We start from the raw sequence: 20,888 nt of genomic DNA, 5'->3' as shown, positions 1-20,888 counted from the left end.
GATGCGGGACTCGATCTCATGAAATGTGAGATCATGACCTGAGCTGAAATCAAGAGTCGGAGGCTCAACCGACTGAGACCCCCACGCGCCCCTCTGGCTTTTCTTGACCACAGACATCAGTTTCCCCAGAGGTGGCTACTCAGGACCTGGCCGGGGCTTCTTCGGCTTCTTCTCCCGGCCTGTGGGAGCCACCTCTCCGGACTCCGGACTCTGCCACGGCTCTGGCATCCCCTCCTGGGGTGCCGTCTCTGGCACCCCACTTTCCCCATCCCGCTTCTTCTTCTTCTTCTTTTTAGTGGATGCTGGATCTGTCCCTGCCTCGGGTGCGCCCTCTTCCAGCAGCTTGAGCTCCACCATCTCACCCTGTGGGTCCATTCCCTCGGCCCTCAGTTCGGTTGCTCTGAGCCCCCGTTCTTTTTTCTCCTTCTTGGGGGATACTAGAGCCACCTGAGGCTCCAGGTCACCCTGCAACTCAGGCTCCACCACCCCTGCCCCCGGCTCCACAGTCACATGTTGGCATTTTTCTTTCTTCCTCCTCTTTTTGGCAGGCACTAGAGCTGCCTCAGCCTGAAGCTCCGCTTCATGTAGCTGTTCAGGCTCCATCATCTCCCCTGGAAGCTCCAGAGCCTTGCCAGTCCCCAGCTCCGCTTCGACTGGCCCCTTTTCTTTTCTCTTCTTCTTCTTCTTCGAAGATGGCAGCGAGACGGCGTCCTCTGGGGGCTCCGCCTTCAGCTGAGACTCATCCAGCACCTTTTCCCCTGGCTCCCTCCCTTCTGTGCCCTTGTGCCTCTTCCTCTTCCTGGGGGGAGACAGAACTGTCTCTTCCAGAGGCTCTGTTCTGACTGCGAGTTCCAGCTCCAGCGTCTTGTCTCCTGGCTCCGGCAGCTGCTGTTCTGGTCCGGCTGTGTCTGCCTCTCTGGGCTTCTTTTTCCTCTTCCTGGTGGTGGATGACGGAAGCAGCGCGCCCAGAGGTTCCAGCGTCTCAGCCGTGGATTCTGCTGTCGCCGGCTCCATTGCCTCTAGTTCTTGCGGCTCCTGCTTTTTCTTCCTCTTCGCCACATCCCTCTCCGGGGACCCCAAAGCTGTGTCCACCACTGGGGCTCTGAGCCCATTCACTGCCTCCTGGGGAACTGGGGCCTCTGGTGTTTGCCTCTTCTTCTTTTTCTTCTTTGAGGTGGGTGACTTCAGGGCCAAGGCTGACCCAGGCCCTGTTACTGGTAGGCTGCCTCCAAAGGCACAGAACCGGGGCCTCAGGTCAGAGGGGATCTGTGGCGGGGGGCTTGTTGGAATAGGCTGCAGCAGGGTCCCTGATGGGGGTTCTTGGGAACGCTCAAGGATCCTTAGGCTGCCTTGGGGGGCTGGAGCACAGGCGAGACCCCCCCCTGCCGCCACGGACGGGGCCAGCAGGATTGCTCCTCCAGCCTGGGGACCACTGCTTCTGAGGACCCGGTAGCGATGACGCTTGCCTGCCAACTTGCCCTTCACAATCTGGGAGCCAGAGAGAGGCACTAGCCGCCCATTGAGGCTGAAAGGAGAAAGGGGAAGGCAGAAACGTCATCAGGTTCTTTTGGCGAAACAGAGACAAGGTGCTGAAAACCGCGTTTCTGGGTGCCCAAGAAGAGCCCCTCTAAACTCTCCCCTAGTCCAGCCAGTGGGATGGACAGTATTCCCAGGAGGTGGGACCCGGGACTACTCACCAGTCTGGGGCAAAGTCTACAGGGGCCTGGATAAGCCACAGTTCCGTATTTGGGTCTGTTAGCGCCTCCAAAGAGAAACGAGTGGGCTCTGAGGTTGGGGACGTCGCGGTAAAGTTGGTGGGGCAAGAGAACTGAGCAGCACCTGCAGAAGGGGAAACGGGTGTCTAATGACACTTCCCGCGGATCCAATTCTCCAGGGCGCCTACGGGGCCCACTGGTCCCAGCCTCTTGAGCGCCTCAACCCCTCACTGGTCTCTTCTCTCCTGCTCGTTCCCCAGAGGCACCCCGATCTCCACTGATCCAATCCCTGGGGGCGTCCTTCCGTCCACCGGTGGTTTCCGCCACCCCCGACCCTCCCTCTGTCTGAAGTCCCTTTCTCGCGGGAGATAACACTCGCCACAGATCCCGTCTCGAGGATGTTCCCCTTCCCTCCCGAACGCTCCCGGGCGCCCGTTTCTCCTCCCGGCGGCCAACTCTCTGCAGCCCGTCGGCTCGCCCTGATGCAACTCACCGCCGGACGGGGTCCCCGCCATCCCGGGACCCGAGCCTCCTTCCGACCTAGCCGCCAGAGCCGCCGGAGCCCTGCGGACGACCACGTGGAGGCAGAGGGGCGGGGCGTCGTCCGGGAGCGCCCATGTGGCACGGGACCGCGGGGGTGTCGCTCGCCGTACCTTCTCTCTGCGAGCAGAACTAGGGGGGAGTTTCCGCTTGTGCAGAGCAGATGCCCGAGGCAGGCATCTTTTCCCGCAAATCTGCTCCCGAAAGTAGCGGATTGGCTGCTTGGCGGGAGTTAGCGCCTCAACAGGTCTTGGGTATCCTCCCCCCGCAGTGTCTCGGACATTAATTGCTCCAACATCGCCTTAAAGGGGCAGCCACATTGGTAGCTCCTAACTCTTAAAGAGACAAGAAGCTCTATTGGTCTGAGATTCTTAAAGAGACAGGTAAGAGTCTAGGATGGCAGGGCTGTGCTTTCAGTGTTACAATCCCTCCTTGGGAGGCCCAGATGCCTGGGAAACTCGGAACTTGAGTGGGACCGGTGGGAAAAATGGAGAAATGGTGCGATTCCTCCGGAGGGCGTGAAGTACCAGCCAGGGGCGGGGCTCCTGGACTCCCAGGGCGCGGGAAACCTGGAAGGAGGAGCCTATGGGCTCCGGGGCGGGGCATCCAGTCTCCAGAGCTAAACACGCGTAGGGGGGGTGAGGACCAAGGGGCGGGGTTTGTAGAGACATATAGATGCCCCCGAGAATGTAGTCTAGTGCGTGGGGGGCATTCTCGAAGGCTTTGAGGAACAGAGAGGGAGTAGAAGGCTTGAGCAGCGCCCTTCCTCGGCCGGGGGACGTGTGTAAACAGCGGCACATGGCCGCCGATTTGGGGGTCGCGTCCACGCCCCTTTCCACAGGGACCGCACCGGTTGGGGCGGCGGGCGGAGCCGCAGGACGGCTGCTAGACTGGGTGACCCGACTGCATTCCTGGCCAGTGTGTCAGCGCCACTTCCCGCCCCCTCTGCTGTGATTTCGGATCCTACTCCAGAATTGGGGCGTCCTCCCTTCCCAGGGTGTGAGCGACTTCTGAGAGCGGAGGGAGGGTCGGGAGAAGGGGACGTGTTCCCTCAGCTCAGGATCACCAGGCAGTTTCCCCAGCGTGGGCGAGACTCCGGGACTGCGGGTTCTGAACTACAATTCCCAGAGGGCACAAGGAGGGGAGACGCTCAATGTCATCTCGGAAGCTGCTGGGGATTGTAGTCCCAGCCTACGACTTTGGACTCTTGCTGGGAAATTCTATAAGCATCCAACCCATCTTTTTTTCCGACGGGGAGACTGGGATTCAGAGACTCGAAGGGATACTGATTTAGCGAGGTTGTCTTCTCGCCTTAGGGGCGGGGCATGTGAGTCTACACCAGGCTCTAACCTCCCACCCCTTTACTGGCCTCCAAATCTTCCTACGAGGGGGAAACTAAGCCTGGAGGGGTGGGATCGGACTCAGGAGTCTGTCACCTGCAGCCCTGGCGAGATTAAAATCTGAATTTTATAGCTACTCTAGATAGCCCTCGGCTTCTGGACCTCGCCCTTCCTGTCTGTGAAATGGACTTTGGGTGATTCCCAATGAGAACATCTCGAGAACTCTGCGTACTGCCCCTGCAGGACTACAAGTCCCAAGGTGCTCGAGGCGACCCCTACTCCCTCTCCTCTCCGGGACCCGCCTCCCTCCAGCCGGAGTCACGTCGTCTAACCTGTTCCCAGCGCCTGCCCCGCCCCGTCCTCCGCTCCCCGCAGCCGCAGCCGGAGCCGGAGGAAGTCCCCCGGTGCCAGGATCTGCCCTGGATCCGTGAGTTCCACCCCCCGGGGGGTCCAGCGGCTCAGGGGGAGCCCGACACCGCGTCCCTGGGAGGACTGGGAGGGGACTCGGACACCGATTCCCAAGGCGGAATTGGACGTTCGCAGATGCCAGGGTCCTTCGAAGGAAAGAAGTCCTATTCGCTGGGCAGAACGAAAGGGGGACTCTGATGCCTGAGTTCTTGGGATGGAGGGCTCGGACGCCGTGGTCCCGGGGAGACCCTGGAGCTGGGACTCCTGAGTCCCACGAATTGGGCGCTCTCGGAAGCCTGAGTCTTGGAGTAGAACTGGAGTATGAGATCCCCGAGTCTTGGGCAGAAATGACAAGACTCGGACTTCTGGGGCTCTGGAAAGGGCGGCCGTCCCTGCCGCCCTTCAGCTGCCTTCTCGACCGAGCCCTCTAGGTCTCGAGGCAGAATTAGGAGTGGGATGGGGATAGTGGAACTCGGGTCCCTGGAATGTGGCAGGACAAGCCCCGGAGGTCCCCCTGGAGGCTAGGTTCCGGCGCTCCCTATACTTTCCGGCTCTGGGGTGGGGGCGAGGAGGGGAACCGGGGCCGCTCTCCAACCTCCGTGGGGCTGCAAGATCGCCAACATATTATTAACCGGGGCGTCGGACCTGCCTAACCAGGGGAGGGACCGTCACCCCAGGGCGCCCCCTGGTGGGAGCGGTATCCTCCCATCACCCCCACGGAGGTGGGAAATACTTGGGGTTTGCAGAGGGGCTTCTGGAACCCAGGGCCGAATTCTAGAAGGTGGGATTGGACTCTGGGAGGCTCCCGTGCCTGGGCACTACACAGTCATTGCACAGAGAGGACAGGAGTAAACTCCTCGAGGCTAAGTGTCACAGGTAGCAGAGTTGATTAGAGTTTGGCTTCCCCCTCCTCCTGCAGCCTGTCTGGGAGACCGGATTCCATCCATTCCCACCAGATTTTCTGACTAACCTTCTTCTTCCTAGGGCTCCTCGCCCTGACCCTGAGGTGAGAAATGTCACCTCCACCCCCATCTGTCTGACCTGAGGTAGTGTGGGAGATAAGCGAAGGATAGAGGCTAATTCTGGAGGTGTGTGTCTGTCCTTGAAGCTGGGGGAGGGCAGGGACCAGCACCTCCCTCCGTCTCCCCCTTCTCTCCACCCCCATGTGTCATGTGAAGGGATTAAACCAGGGGTGGGGGAGGAAGGGGGTTGTGACAAGAGAGGGAGGAACTTCCTAATGTCTGGGCTTGAAGGGCATTTGGTGATAGCTTGGGATGAAATTAAAAATAATAACCGTGGCTGCCAAGACAGCTCAGTGAGAGCCAGGCTGAGCGCTGGTAGACCGATGGGATGGTTCCCATTGTCTACCGGAAGTCTCGGGCCACTGCCCAAAGGTGGTTGACCGACTCCACCCCAGGGAATGACTTCTTTCCACTCCACTGGGGAAACTAAGGCTGGAGAGCAGGCACAGCCCACACCTTGGGCTTTTGCCACCTTCTCTCTGGAATCTTCCAGGACTCCCCATGCCCCCTCTGCCTAGATTACTGGGGATGACCCCTAGCCAGAACTCACTAATGCCCAGAGAGAATTTAGGGCTTAGGAAGTCGAGGCTCCAGAGCTCAAAACTCATGGCTTTTAGAATCTTAGAAAGAGCCGAACAGACCCTCTAGGGGAGGGTGGGTGGGTAGGGGGGAGATGACTCTGGGTGTTGAGCCCTCACTGTTGGCAGATCCTATGTTATGTTAAGAAAGAGGCAAGAAAAGTCCGTAATTAAGAATCCTGTATATGTGAACTTTATTTGGTGCCCTGCATTGTTCTAAACACTGTGCCTAAATTATGTCACTCAAACCTCACACCCTTTTGAGGTGAAGGTATTAATTCCCCCATTATACACGCGAGGTAACTGAGGCACAGAGAAGCTATACAACTAGCCCAGGGTAGAGACTTAGGGGAAAACCAAGTCCTAGAGAGGGTGGGGCCTTTCCTAGTGTCAGCCACTCCGGACTGAAACAGGATTCCAACCAGGGTAATCCCCAGCCGAGCCTGGCCCTCTGACTCGGTTCCCACTAAGGATGATTCGTCCAGGAAGCCCCCACCCCCAGGATCCTTAACGCCGAAAACTTGGTCTGGCCGCGTGCATGAATACGGGGGTGCGGGCGTGCATGAATACGGGGGTGCCGGCGGGTAACGAGAGTTAGGGGTGGAAGGGAAGGGGAGGAGTGGGAGTTGGGCTTAGAAGGTCCCCAGTGGTGGACTGGAGTCCGCAGGAGGGGGAGCGGGGAGCTGGAAGTGCAGGGCAGGGGCCTGGGAGCAGAGGCGCGGCCTGTACCGCCCTCGCGCCCCGCCCGGCCCCCCGCTCGCCTCGCCTGCCCTGTCGCGGCCACTGAGACACCTGCCCGGGCCCGCTGCGCATTCCCGGGGTCTGAGCTCACACCCGGTCTGCCTGCCCCGCCAGATTCGGGCCGTGAGCCGGAGCGCCCCCTGGCGGCCCCGACAACCCCTCCGCTCCCACCAGCCCTGGGAGGGCCCCACGCCCAGCCTTGGCATTTCCTTAGAACCAGAGGCTATCAACCCTGAGATCTGAGAGCCTTAGAAATTCGGGAAGCCTGAAATCCCCCAGAAGAACGTCTCCCGGCCAGAATGCTGGCCCTGGAGGCCGCACAGAGTTGTCCGTGTTTTTTTTTTATTTTAACAGACACAGAGGGTTTCATGTGTGTCTCAGCTTCTCAAAGCCCTGAATTCTGATTCCTTAGCCTCTACTTTCTGAGGCCCAAATTCTCAGAGCCTTATCCTTCTTGTGCTTTCTGACCGCTTCGAGCCTCACAATAGTCCTCTCAAGTGGACTGCTTATATAGCTTCATTCTACAGATAATGTCAGGGTCAGACAGCGGTGCCCAGATTTGAACCCTGGAAGTCTGGCTCCTTACCTGTGATCTCACCCATTCCATTCTACCGTGCATTCAGCTAGACTTTTAGGACGGTGGAATTCTGGGATAGATAGAACCCAGTGCAGGAAGGTGGAGAAACCTAGGCTAGCAAACCTGGAGAATTCAAGAACGTTCTGAAGATAGAATCTTGGACTCAGAACTTTTGGACCATAGACTCTCAAGCTGAGAGTTTTAGGCCCTGTAGAGCTTTAACTGCAATCTCAGGGTCCTCACCATTTTAAAATCTAGGCCTCTGAGTATAGCTGGTTTGTCTCCTCCTTTCACCGTTGGGGAAACTGAGGCCCAGGGAGTGGAGGGGACTTGTTGCCCAAGGTCACAGGCTCCCAGCACACCCAAATGAACCACCAGCCCCAACAGGTTCTGTTCCAAGGGTTCCCAGACAGAGGCCAGAATCAGCATGCCCCGGCCTGTCAGGCTTCCCACGCCCGCACCTCCAGAGCTAAGGGGCTGGTGCAGACTGGGGAGGTGGCGAAGCTGGTGGGGCGGGGCGGCTACCATGGGGATGCCGAAGCTGGTGGGGCGGGGCGGCTACCATGGGGATGCCGATGGTGCTGGCTTGACTGGTTCCTTGTGGCCTGGCTCCTCCCACACTGAGCCAGTGACCACAGCAGCCCAGCCACCCCAAGCCACCTCCCTAATCTTGTTAACACTGGGTCCCTCTGAACAAGGTCCACTCTGGGGAGAGGAAGCTGAGGCTCGGTCCCTGCCCTGTGGGGGACTCTTCCTGTCTGGTCGAGAGGAGCCAGACTCACAGGTCAGGTCCCGGTGTGAAACCTAGTACAGCCGCATGTTCTTGAACAAATGTTTCGGAGCCCCACTTTCTTGCCTGCTACCGATTTCGACCTTCAAAGGTACTGGGCGCAAAGCACTTGGCTCAGGTCTCCCAGGCCGTGGCCCTGGATAAGCTGTTACTTTATTTCAAGCAACTATCGCAGTAGGTGATCAGTGTGATCAGGTGAAGGAGTGATTCAGGTCTTATTACACTGAGATAGAGAGATGGACAAGGAGATACAGAAAGAGAGTGAACCAGGTCCCGAGCCTTCCAGGAGGATTTGAAGGAGTTGGCATGTGCCGACCAGGGAAATGGAGGGGCATAGTGCTTCCGGTGGAAAAAATTAGGAGAGTAAAGGTGCCATCCTACTCATCAAGGACCCCTGGATTCCTGGGGCGGGGGGGGCGGATCTGAGAAGGCTCCCTCCTCACCCTCTTCCCCCTCCCCACCACCCAAAGGCGCCCCGCTTCCACCGGCACCATGGACAGCGAGGCATTCCAGAGCACCAGGGACCTTCTGGACCTGAACTTCCAGTGTGAGCTGGGGTAGGGGGCGGGACTTGCCCCCCGTCGGGCCCTCAAGGGTGGAGGCGGGGCCCTGCCTGCAGGACCGGGTCCTTACCTCTCTTCCCTTCTGCCCAGCTCTGGCCATGAGACACATGGACCTCAAACAGATGGAGCTGGACACGGCGGCGGCCAAGGTGGATGAACTGACCAAACAGTTGGAGTCGCTGTGGTCAGACTCGCCGACGCCTCCCGGCTCACAGACGGGAGCCCCCTCTAGGGTGAGCCTCCTTGCCTTGGCCCCCACCTTGGCCCCCAAAGCTGGAGTTCTGTTCCATAGGATTATAGAGGCTGTGGGCTATTTAGGGCACCTGAAGGCTGGGGCATGGACGTCTAACAGGACCCTCGGAAGAACAGGGATTCTTTCTAAGCGGCAGAAAGCAGTATATGGGCCAGCCTCAGCCCTGATTTCAGGGTTGCCTCCCCAGTACCCTCACCAGTATCCCCAGGGCTCCTTGCGTCTGAATCTCCAGCGCCGGTCTAACTCCCCCGCGTTAATTTGCGATGACCTCTTTTGATCTACTAACCCCTCTACTAAAGTCTCCTTTGACCCCTCAATGTCCGGGCCTCCCCACAGCTGTCCCGGTACAGCTCCAGCCCGGTCCCCGAGCACTTTAGCAGCCGTGGGTCTCCCCGGAAGGCGGCCACCGACGGCGCAGACACCTCCTCTTTCGGACGCTCCGAGAACGCCCCGGCTTTGCTCTCCTACAGCCCGCTGTCGCCCAAAGGCCGGCCCTCGTCACCGCGCACCCCACTCTACCTGCAGCCGGATGCCTATGGCAGCCTGGACCGCGCGCCCTCGCCACGGCCCCGCGCCTTCGATGGCGCAGGCAGCCCCCTCGGCCGTGCGCCCTCCCCGCGGCCCGGATCGGGCCCGCTCCGCCAGCAGGGTCCCCCCACGACCTTCGACTTCCTGGGCCGCACCGGCTCCCCACGCGGCAGCCCCCTGGTCGAGGGGCCCCAGGCCTTCTTCCCCGAGCGCGGGCCCTCGCCACGCCCCCAGACCTCGGCCTACGACGCGCCGGTAGCTTTTGGGAGCCCCCTACTGGGCGCGGGCGGCAGCGCTTTCGCCCCGCCTCTGCGCGCTCAAGGTGACCGAGGGGCCCCTATTTGAGGGATGGGAGGGGTGCGGGCCTGGGACCAGGCTCCCGCTCTATCCCCATTCGCCATTTCCCACCAGACGACTTAACGCTGCGCCGGCGGACTCCCAAAGCCTGGAATGAGTCTGACCTGGACGTGGCGTACGAGAAGAAGTCTTCGCAGACAGCGAGCTACGAACGTGAGTGGTGGGAGGCCAGAGGAGTGGGGGTGGAGCCAGAGAGGCACCCCCCACACCCTAATGAGTCCCGCCTTGCAGGCCTGGACGTCTTCTCGCGGCCTGCTTCGCCTGGCCTGCAGCTGTTACCCTGGAGAGAAAGCAGTTTGGATGGGCTGGGGGCCACCAGCAAGGTGAGGGCGTGCTGGGCAGCGAGCAGGGAGTGAGGTTAGGACCCGCTCCCACTCCAGGCTGCACCCCTCCCCCCCAGTCCACCCTAAGTTCTTCCTTCTTCATCCTGGGTTTCTCTCCCTCTCCCTGACCCTCTTCCCCTCACTCCCTTTGGCTTCCCTCCCTCTCTCTCCCCTCTGATCTTTTCTCCTTATCTCCCTCCCCCTTCTTCCTCCTCCTTTATCATTCTTTGTCCCTAACTTCCTCCCACCTGAGCTCCTTCTTTCCTCCTTCCCTCTTCCTCCCCCAGGACAACCTCACCAGCGCCACTCTGCCCCGCAACTACAAGGTCTCGCCTCTGGCCAACGACCGGCGATCCGATGTGGGCAGCTACCGCCGATCCCTGGGCTCCGCGGGGCCATCAGGCACTTTGCCCCGCAGCTGGCAGCCTGTCAGCCGCATCCCCATGCCTCCTTCCAGCCCCCAGCCCCGCAGTTCCCCGCGCCAGCGCCCCATCCCCCTCAGCATGATCTTCAAGCTGCAGAATGCCTTTTGGGAGCATGGGGCCAGCAGGGCTGTGTTCCCTGGCTCCTCCGTCTTCTCCCGAGCACCCCCACCTAAGCTGCCTCCCCAGCCCCAGGTGCCCCCCCAGCCCCAGCCGCCCCCCCAGCCCCAGCCCCAGCCTCTGCCCCAGCCCCAACCTCAGCCCCAGCCTCAGCCCCCTGCCCCAGCCCCCCAACCTCCCCAACAGACTTGGGCCCCTGTGAGCGAAGGTGAGTCAACCGTGAGGGGCCCTGGGGGCTGGGGGCTGGTTAGAGGGAGGACGCGTGGCTGGGGACCAGAACAGCCAAACACCTGTTTCCAGACACTGTCCCTACAGAAAGCTAGGCTAACAGGAGCTTGGGAACTTGGTCGGGAGCTAGGAACAGCACAGTGGTTAAGCAGGGGCCCTGGGATCTGACTGCCTAACTCTGTGCTGTGTGATCTCAGGCAAGTCCCTTAACCTCTCTGGACCTCAATTTCCTTGAGTGTAAAAAGTGATAGAGCCTATCTCGCTGAGATACGGTATTAGATTATTGAATCTGTACAGTCATTAAAATAGGGCTTGATGTGTAGGAAGTTCTCACTAGCTATTATATTATAATCATTATTAATATCTGCACGTGTGTGTATAAGACTAGTACAGAGCCTTGAGTTAAAGCAAAATGGGCTGAGAACCCCTCTCCACCACAGAGTTGCTGTAGGACTCAGGATAAATCAGCCAACCTATCTGAGCTTCTGTTCTGTCATCTGTGAAGAGAGATTCATAGTCTCTACCTTGTAGACTGTGATGGGCATTCGGTAGAATGATGCGTGTATGAAGTGATCATTACTATTTCTACCCGATCTAGAACCTCTGATAGAGAGTGATCAGACCAAGAAGAGACCATCGAGTGCCAGGATTCAGTATTCGGCCTGAGAGGGTAGGCGAGGAAGGTCTTAGAATCTTTGAAAGTCAAATCTGTATCACGATGGTAGGGGCACACGATTCAGAAGTCAGGCAACACTGAGTTCAAATCCCAAGCGTGTGGCTTTGAGCAACTGACTCACTCTCTGAGGCTCAGCTCTCTTTCTGTAATGAGGAGACGATAGTAATACTTACCTCACACTTGATAAATGGGAGATGTCACATTGGACAGCATTTGCTGCTCAGGGAAAGTAGCCCAGAGACGGCAAGGAACTGCCCGGAGGTCACACAGCAAATCAGATGCTGGCTGCAGGTCCCGGAGGTTGTGGAGGAGGGAGGCCTGGGGTTCTCCCAGAGATCCAGCCTCTGATGGGCTTCTTGTGCCTTCTAGGCTCCCCCAAGCCTCCCCCGGAGCTGGAGCCGGAACCAGAACTGGAGGGGCTGCTGACTCCGGTGCTGGAGGCTGGTGATGCAGATGAAGGCGCTGTAACTCGGCCCCTCAGCCCCACGAGGCTGCAGCCCGCACTGCCACCCGAGGCACAGTCGGTGCCCGAGCTAGAAGAGGTGGCCCGAGTGCTGGCTGAGATACCGCGGCCCCTCAAACGCAGGGGCTCCATGGAGCAGAGCCCAGCTGTAGCCCTGCCCCCCACCCACAAGAAACAGTACCAGCAGATCATCAGCCGCCTCTTCCATCGTCACGGGGGGCCCGGGGGACCTGGGGGGCCCGAGCCGGAGCTGTCTTCCATCACCGAGGGATCTGAGACCAGGGCAGGGCCCCCTGCTCCTGCCCCACCAGCTCCCGCGCCACCCCCAGCCCTGCCCCAGATCAGCCCACCCGACCAGCTACAGAGCATGGTAAGTACTACAGGAGGAGATGGGGATAGATTAGTTAGCGCATGGACATGCCCTTTCCCTTTTGGGACAGAAGTATTGCACACTGCACACCTGCTCTTCTGACTGGCCAGGAACCCAGGTGCAAGGCAGGCTGGGAAATGTAGTCTTTAATGTAGGCATACCTGATGACAGGGAGGATGTATGGAGGAGGCCTTCAGAAATCTTGGCCACACAGAGACTTTCTCTGCTCCTCTCCATTAAGCTCCCCCCAAGGGCATCCCTTGGGGAATCTTGGAGACTTACAACCTGGAAATGAGTGCATCTGGGCACAACAGTGGATTTATTCCAGGACCTGAAAAGCAGTCTGAATCAAAGCAGTCCCCATTTCTCTCCTCGGTTGCCGCACAGTCGCTCATGTCTGCCTTCTCAGGGGACCCGCTCTCTCCTCTCAGACCTCAGCAAGCCTGTGCCATGGCTAGAAATGCCCCACCCCTGGGCCATGACCCAAAATGACTTCTGAATGTCCCCGGACACTACTCAGAGCTTCTTTCATTTAAAACTACAAGAGCACGTCTCTGGGCTCTGAGGCTATGGGTGTTGTGATTAAGTGCGCCAGCTGCGGAGCTAGACTGCCTGGGTTCAAAGCCCAGCTCCACGGCACTTATCAGCTGTGCAACCTTGGCCAAGATACTTAACCTCTCTGGGCCTCCGTTTCTTCATCTGTAAAATGGGGAGGAGAACACCCCCAGGGTTGCTGTGAGGATTAAATATTTGAACATAGAGCTTAGAATAGTGCCTGGCCCTTAACTGTTAACCACTATTGTCGTTGTTAGCATTTGGCCAGGGTGGGTCTCTGCTGAACTTGGTCTTGGCTTCGGGTGGGTGCATGTAGTCACAGGGAATAGTCTTTTTCTCTGTGTGGATGGGCAGGGAGAGGGAGACGATTCCCAGAGAAGAAGCAGGGTCTAAGGAGGCACCCCCAAATGCCTATTCTCACGCCCTCCTGAGGGGGGAGCCAAGATTCAGGATCTTTGTTTAATGTTTTATTTATTTTTGAGAGAGAGAGAGAGACAGTGTGAGCAGGGGAGGGTCAGAGAGAGAGGGAGACACAGAATCAGAAGACAGGCTCCAGGCTCTGAGCTAGCTCCGACATGGGGCCCAAACCCAGGAACCGCAAGATCATGACCTGAGCTGAAGTTGGATGCTTAACCGACTGAGCCACCCAGGTGCCCTCAGGATCTTGAAATCAAGAAGGGAAGAATGACAATGTCTCATAGTTGTCCCATTATAGAATCACAAAATCTTGGCCACAGAGAAACTTGAAAACTCACAGGATCCAAGAATCCCATCCTGTTAGCAGTTTCAGCACAGTGACATTTCAGAGTCCTAGGGTGCTGAAGGTTCAAAGAACAGGATCTTAGAATTTCAAAGTCAGTAACACAGACCCTGGTTATCATTTGAGCCAGAAAATCACAGATGAGTGCCCTCATACATTATAATACGGAATTCTAATTTTTTATAAGATTTTGTTATTTTACTTTTCATTAAAAAAGTTTTTTAATGGTTGTTTTTGAGAGACAGAGACAGAGCATGAGTGGCGAAGGGACAGAGAGAGAGAGAGAGAGAGAGACACACACAGAGTCCGAAGCAGGCTCCAGACTGAGCTGTCAGCATAGAGCCTGATGTGGGGCTTGAAATCATGAACTGTGAGATTATGACCTGAGCCAACGTCATGTGCTTAACCAGCTGAGCCACCCAGATGCCCCTTGTTTTATTTTATTTTATTTTATTTTATTTTATTTTATTTTATTTTATTTTATTTTATCTTACTGTACTTTACTTTAGAGAGGGGGTGGGAGAGGGGCTGATGGAGAGAGAGAGAGAGAGAGAGAGTGAGAGAATGAATCTCAAGCAGGCTCCATGCCCCGTGCAGAACCCGATGCGGGATTCAAACCCATAACTCCAGCATCATGACCCCAACTGAAATCAAGAGTCAGATGCTCAACCAACTGAGCCACCCAGGCACCACAAGATTTTATTTTATTTTTTTAAGTTTTTAAATGTTTTATTTTTATTTTTGAGAGACAGAGCATGAGTGGGGGAGGGGCAGAGAGTGAGGGAGACACAGAATCCAAAGCAGGCTCCAGGCTCTGAGCTATCAGCACAGAGCCCAATGCGGGGCTCGAACTCATGATCTATGACATCATAGTCTGACCTGAAGTCAGACACGTAACTGATTCAGCCACCCAGGCACCCCTTTAAGATTTTTATTTTTTTTAAGTAACCTCTTAACCCCCAACATGGGGTTCGAACTCACAAACCCGAGATCAAGAGTTGCATGTTTTACAGACTGAGCCAGGCAGGTGTCTCTAGAATTATATTTTAAGTGAATGTTTCCCACAAGAAAAGAATACACAAACATGATAGTAACTAGGAGGAAATAGATAAAAGGATAAAGAGGCCAAAATCACAGCAGACAGAACCGTGATTAACATTTCGAGTATCTCCTTCCAGTCTTTTGGAAGAAATTCTAACCATAAAATATTAAAGTTCTCAATCATAGAATCTTTGGAATGTGACACCCTGGGTCTTCAGGCATTTGAAATGGCATAGCTTAGCATTCCTGGACTAGCACCATATTGGAAATTTGACATCGCCAGACATCAGAGAAGTTTAGAAATCAGTGGCCCTTGGGATCTCCAAATTCCAGGATCTTTTTAAAAAAAAATTTTTTTTTACATTTATTTATTATTGAGAGACAGAGAGAAACAGGAGGGGCAGAGAAAGAGGGAGAGACAGAATCTGAAGCAGGTTCCAGGCTCTGCGCTGTCAGCACAGAGCCCGACGCGGGGCTCGAACCCACGAACCGTGAGAGCATGACCTGAGAGGAAGCCAGACGCTCAACCAACTGAGCCACCCAGCCGCCCCTCCAAATTCCAGGATCTTAACATCATTGACATCAAAGACCAGAATCACAAATGCTATGAGCTCAGAATAAATGAATCTTGTAGGAGGACACTTGAACATCAAAAATAAAAAAGCACAAGGAATAATAGGATAAATATTCTAATTCCGAACATCTGCAATTAACATTGGGCAACCTTTTGCCCTGCATGTTTCAGAGCATTTCTGCTGGGCTGAATATCTAGCTTCTGGGGCGCCTGGGTGGGTGAGTCCATTAAACAGCCAACTTCAGCTCAGGTCTCGATCTCAAGGTCTGTGCTGACAGCTCAGAGCCTGGAGCCTGCTTTGGATTCTGTGTCTCCCTCCGTCTCTCTCTGCCGGTCCCATCCTTGCTCTGTGTGTGTGTCTCTCTCAAAAATAATAAACATTAAAAAAAAAAAGAATATTTGGCTTCCACACTCATCAACTCATGGTCTCCCAGGTACTTCTCAGGTCTCAGGATTCCATAATCACCAGATCCCCTGACCGTTGCAGGGAACCAAAGGCTGTAGAACTGAGCTGTCTTCCCCCCGCCCCGCCCCCACCCCGCCCTCCGGACTGTGTTCTGATCCCAGCCTTCTCCTCTGTCTAGTTGGATGACCTGAGGCAGCTACCGTCGTCGTGTCCCTGAATCTCTGTTTTCCCCTTTGAGTAATGGGTATATTAACAAACTCCCCACTTCCTTGACCCCACCCCCCCAGGAGATGCGCTCGGTGCTGCGGAAGGTGGGCTCCCCGCGCAAGGCCCGCCGCGCCCGCCTCAACCCGCTTGTGCTCTTGCTGGACGCCGCGCTGACCGGGGAGCTGGACGTGGTGCAGCAGGCGGTGAAGGAGGTGAGCGCTGCCAACGTGTAGGGCAGGCGGGGTGGAGCCCGGAGGGCGCAGGGTGGTAGCCAAGAGACTGAGTCTCTGCATCCCCACCGCCACGCAGATGAATGACCCGAGCCAGCCCAACGAGGAGGGCATCACGGCCCTACACAACGCCATCTGCGGCGCCAACTACCCCATCGTGGACTTCCTCATCGCCGCTGGTGCCAACGTCAACTCCCCTGATAGCCACGGCTGGTGAGCAGGCCAGGACCGCACGGGGAGGGGCGGGACGGCGCAGCAGGTTGATGCACCTGCTGGGGGGGGGGGGGACGCACGCCCTCTCACGCACGCCTCCCCGCCCAGGACTCCTTTGCACTGTGCTGCGTCTTGCAATGACACGGCCATCTGCACGGCGCTGGTGCAGCACGGCGCAGCCATCTTCGCCACCACGCTCAGTGACGGTGCCATGGCGATCGAGAAGTGCGACCCCTACCGCGAGGGTTACGCTGATTGCGCCACTTATCTGGCAGGTGCGAGGCAGAGCTGGGGCGCCTCTGTGGGAGGAAGGGGGTCCTGGGGACCGGGCCACGGGGCAGCTAGCCATCGGGGAGGGGCAGGAGGCAGAGCACCAATCACAGGAGAGAAGTCGTGGGGGCTGCACCCATAAGTGGCAGGGTCGCAGCAGGATGTACCCCCCTGGGGATGGGGGTGGGGGTGCTGAGCCTCCCCGCCTGGCAGGTGTGAGCTGGGGGTGTGAGGTGAGCAGAGGGTGCCAACCTTGAGGGATGGGGGAACGTGGGCACTATGCCATGCAAGCTAGACACCGTGCAGATATGCGTGGTCTTGGAGATTGCGCTGCTCACGTTGCTTCCTCACCTGCGGGCCTGGGGAGTTGGACGTTCCATCTATAGCGCCTACCTGGCACAGGGCTGGGCAGGTGGGCTGTGCTGCCAGTGGGAGATACAGTGCCATACAGGTGGCAGGTGAGCAGGCCACGGCTTCTGGGGAGGGGCTTGGGAACTCTTCCACCTGCAGTGAGACATGAGGCTACTACCCTCCTGAGAAGGGCCACATCTAACCAGGTGACGGGAGGAAGCAGGTAGCCTATAGCATGGGGGTGTGAATAGCGTGTGTATTGTACACCCGGGCAAATGGCCCACCTGGGGTGGGCAAATTGTGACATAGGGTTGGGGTAGGGATATCACAGAGTTGGAAGAAGGCAGGCTGTAGGACAGGAGGGGGTGGGGCAGGGCGGCGGGACAATATTTTGGAGCGGTGAGCCTCCACGGGGCTTATAGGGGCTTATGGCGAGCGAGGCCGGGCAGGGGGTGCACGGTCATTGGGCCATTACACCTTTGTGCAGGCAGGTGGAGCCTATGAGACGTGAAGATTGTAGGGTTCTGCCTGGGAGAGTTCTGTGGGGCTGGGAGGGGAGGAGAGACTGGAACACAGTGGACTGAACCACTGGAGAGAGGGAGCATGGTGGACTGTACCATCTGGAAAGGGGGCTAAATTCTTGAGGGACAGTCGACCACTTAGGGGGGCGGGTGGGCTGTATCCTCTGGAGAAGTTATCGCAACTTCTTTGGAGACTGCACCTTGGGAAGGGGGAAGCACTGTAGATGCACCATCCGGAAACAGGGAGATGACACCACAGACAGGGGAGGAGGGGAAGGACGGTACCATCGGAAGGAGGGATTGAGACTAGACTGAACTTAAATGGGGGAGGGGGCAGTGCACAGACAAAAGTACCTCTGGGAGGGACTTACCGATGTTCCAGAGGGATGGGGACCACTGATCTTTCTTTGGGGTTGGATGCCCAGTCTAATACACCCCGATGTTCTCGAAGTTTAGAGACTGAGGGTCCTGGCAGTTGAGTCCTGCTAGACGCCCGTCTCCAGGCAGGGGGTTCATGCCTCACCTGGGGCGGCGCCAAGTCCCAGAGCTTGTCCCTGTCCTCAGCGTGCCTCGTGTCCCTGAGTGTCCTTGCCCCCGACGCCCCTCAACTGAGCGCTCACAATCCCTGCCGGTGTATGTTTCAGACGTGGAGCAGAGCATGGGGCTGATGCACAGCGGGGTGGTGTACGCCCTCTGGGACTACAGCGCCGAGTTCGGGGACGAGCTGTCCTTCCGGGAGGGCGAGTCTGTCACCGTGCTGCGGCGGGACGGGCCAGAGGAGACAGACTGGTGGTGGGCCACGCTACACGGCCAGGAGGGCTACGTACCTCGTAACTACTTCGGGGTAAGCCCAGAATCCGAGATACTGTGCCGGCCCCCTGTGGCTATTCGGGAAAAGGAGTGATTCTGCGGGGAGGAAAAAGCGGGGCAAGAGGGACAGTCCACTATATTGGGGGCAAGGTAGGTCAGATGAGTCCATTAAGGGCTGTGGGGAGATGCGGGAAAGTCCATTATAATAACGGGGGAGGTAAAGCAGAGCCCCTTCCTAATGGTATTTCTTGGGGAAACTGACCAATACTGCCTCGCTAATTATTTGATTGATTCGTACTCAATCAAGTATTTTTATTGCCATCCCTAATTACATTACTGGGAGGTAAGGAAGAATATTTTATTTTATTTTTCATGTTTATTTTGAGAGAGCGCAGGGGAGGGGTGGAGAGAGAGGGAGAACGACAGAGTCCCAAGCAGGTTCACCGAGAGTCAGATGCCCCACCAAGCCACCCACGCGCCCCAAGGAAGAATGTATTTTAGCCAAGGGACCCGGTGAAGAATGCCATTTTAGGAATGGGGGAGGTTAAAGAATTGTACATTACTGGCCTGGTGGGAAGGCGGCATTGGGCAGGGAGAGAAGGAATCCGTTAGTAAAATTATGGTAGGTTTGAGGGAGCTTCTACGTCAAGAGGGGAGACCAGGAAGGTCCCATTATATTCTCAGGGGAGAAGATTCTTTTCATTGGGCGATGGGTGCAGGTGGGTCCCCAACCAGACCGCCATGGTGGCCGTATAGGAAGGCTCCATTCCAACTCATCACCTGGGCTGCTGACTCTAAGGCGCCATCTAGTGCTTGGTCGTGACAGGGACCTCAGGAATTCTCAAGTTGGGAATGTTGGGGTCCTAGGAAGGGAAGGGAGGATGGAGACCGCCCACCTGTTCGGCCCACTTGTTCGGCCCACCTGTTCGGGGGTGGCTTGGGTGACTCCGTTACAAGTGGGGGTGGAACGAGGGCGTGAGAGGTCCTGATGTCTAAAGATCCTGTCTTCCCTCAGCTCTTCCCCAGGGTGAAGACCCAGAGGAATAAGGTCTAGCTGGAGAGGAGGACGTTTCCGGGGGAGACAGGCCTTTGCTCCAGACCTCTCCCTCAGTCACTGCTGCATCTCCTTGGACCCCAAGCCCTACAGGAGTGGGGTCCTCACCTCCAGCTCTCTGCTTCCCTGGGAGCCTAGGGGAGAAGGAGAACCCCAGCCTTAAGTCATAGCTGCGGGAGGTCAGTCTGGGCTGGGAATCTATGGAGGCAAGAGACACCGCGCCCCTCCCCCTCCATTTGCCAAATCGGATCCCGTCCAAAGTGCCTCCTATTCCTACTGCCAACCCCTCCCATCCCCTCAGCACAAGCCAACACGCCATCCTAGGAGAGAGGGCGGTGTGCCACCTCCATGGGATTTCCCTGGGAGTCACCTCTACCCCCATCTCCCCAGAGCTGGGACAGACCCCTGCCCCGCGTCTCCCCCCACCAAGTGCCTTCACACAGTGCTGGTTTTATACCCGAATGGGGAAGTTTCTCCTTATAAATAAAGGTAGTTTGCACAGAAATTGACTTCTCTCTCTTTGGATTCCCTTCTGACTTAAGCACTCATCAATCACTCACTGTTACTGTATTTTGTTTGTTCGTTTATTTTCTTTGGGGGTGGGCTTTTGTGGTGTTTTTAGGGGGCTTGGGGATTTTTTTGGTAGTGTCTTGGTCTTTCATATTTTGGGCTCTTCCTTTATGTCTTTAAACATTTCAAGCTTAGGGGCGCCTGGGTGGCTCAGTTGGTTAAGCCGCCGACTTCGGCTCAGGTCGGATCTCACGTTCGTGGGTTCAAGCCCCGCATCAGGCTCTGTGCTGACAGCTAGCTCAGAGCCTGGAGCCTGTTTCAGATTCTGTGTCTCCCTCTCTCTGACCCTCCTCCTCTCATGCTCTGTCTCTTCTGTATCAAAAATAAATAAAACATTAAAAAACATTTAAAAAACATTTCAAGCTTAGTTATTTCTTTTTAATTTTTTTAACGTTTATTTTTGAGAGAGACAGATAGGGCATGAGTGGGGGAGGGGCAGAGAGAGAGGGAGGCACAGAATCCGAAGCAGGCTCCAGGGTCTGAATTGTCAGCACAGACCCCGACACGGGGCTGGAACCCACGAACTACGAGATCATGACCTGAGCCGAAGTCAGACGCTCAACCGACTGAGCCACCCAGGCGCCCCGAGCTTAGTTATTTTATAGTATATGTTTGATAATACTACCATCTGAAGTTCAGGGCCACCTAGTTCTACAATTTGCTGGGTCTGCTGGTTCTCACTCATGGCGGATCGTTTGCTCACATCTGTTGAAACTGTGGCTTGTGACACCGTCCTCAGCAGGGCTTTACCTATGGAAATCCATGTGACCTTGTTGACAGTATGACCCTGACGAGTCATTTTCCTTCGCTCCTGCCCCACTTTTTTCTTTCGGAAACTGCTCCTGGAAGATTGTCAGTGAAGCATGAGCACGACTCTCTTCTGTGTATTTCTCGGCACACCTGAAAGCAACAGCGCTATATTGTCCAGTACGTGAGTCACCGACCTCGTGTGGCTTATTTAAATTTAAAGTAATTAAAGGTAAATGAGGGGCGCCTGGGTGGCTCAGTGGGTTAGGCATCTGACTTTGGCTCGGGGCGTGATCTCGTGGTTCCTGGGTTCGAGCCCCACGTCCAGCTCTCTGCTGACAGCTCAGAGCCTGGAGCCTGTTTCGGATTCTGTGTCTCCCTCCCTCTCTGCCTCTACCCCACTCATGCTCTTTCTCTCTCTCTCAAAAATAAACATTAAAACATTTTTGAAATTGTCCATAATACACAGTTACAAAATGACCGCCATATTAGAGCCGATATGGTAGTGGAAGAGACAGACGATAAATAGAATACCAAGCAGAAAAAATAGCTCAGATGCTGATCA

At 56.5% G+C, this 20,888-nt stretch overlaps 2 protein-coding genes across 4 annotated transcripts; one reads left to right on the top strand and one right to left on the bottom strand.

Annotated features, from left to right (window-relative positions):
• Nucleotides 1-4: 4 nt before the first annotated feature.
• CD3EAP (CD3e molecule associated protein) lies at nucleotides 5-2,315 on the bottom strand. Its single transcript, XM_029926599.1, has 3 exons — nucleotides 2,209-2,315; nucleotides 1,698-1,839; nucleotides 5-1,525 (listed from the first exon to the last, which is right to left on the bottom strand). The coding sequence occupies exons 1-3, from the start codon at nucleotides 2,228-2,230 to the stop codon at nucleotides 136-138; spliced, it is 1,554 nt and encodes a 517-aa protein (XP_029782459.1). The 5' UTR covers nucleotides 2,231-2,315; the 3' UTR covers nucleotides 5-135.
• Nucleotides 1,310-19,515, top strand: PPP1R13L (protein phosphatase 1 regulatory subunit 13 like). Of its 3 annotated transcripts, XM_029926598.1 has the most exons (15): nucleotides 1,310-2,638; nucleotides 3,729-4,022; nucleotides 4,988-5,091; nucleotides 8,182-8,258; nucleotides 8,365-8,507; nucleotides 8,864-9,377; nucleotides 9,467-9,565; nucleotides 9,644-9,735; nucleotides 10,023-10,485; nucleotides 11,551-12,014; nucleotides 15,638-15,769; nucleotides 15,867-16,000; nucleotides 16,109-16,275; nucleotides 17,787-17,986; nucleotides 18,968-19,515. In XM_029926598.1, exons 4-15 carry the CDS (start codon nucleotides 8,204-8,206, stop codon nucleotides 19,004-19,006), a joined length of 2,502 nt encoding a protein of 833 aa, XP_029782458.1. In that variant the 5' UTR covers nucleotides 1,310-2,638; nucleotides 3,729-4,022; nucleotides 4,988-5,091; nucleotides 8,182-8,203; the 3' UTR covers nucleotides 19,007-19,515. The 3 variants fall into 3 exon arrangements, with proteins under 3 accessions (XP_029782458.1, XP_029782456.1, XP_029782457.1); XM_029926596.1 differs by lacking the exon at nucleotides 4,988-5,091; XM_029926597.1 differs by lacking the exons at nucleotides 1,310-2,638; nucleotides 4,988-5,091 and having other exon boundaries at nucleotides 2,943-4,022.
• The last annotated feature ends 1,373 nt before the right edge of the window (nucleotides 19,516-20,888 follow it).

The sequence above is a fragment of the Suricata suricatta genome, chromosome 16 (genome assembly GCF_006229205.1).
Source record: "Suricata suricatta isolate VVHF042 chromosome 16, meerkat_22Aug2017_6uvM2_HiC, whole genome shotgun sequence".
NCBI lineage: Eukaryota > Metazoa > Chordata > Mammalia > Carnivora > Herpestidae > Suricata > Suricata suricatta.
This window is presented reverse-complemented; position numbering and strand designations above follow the sequence as displayed.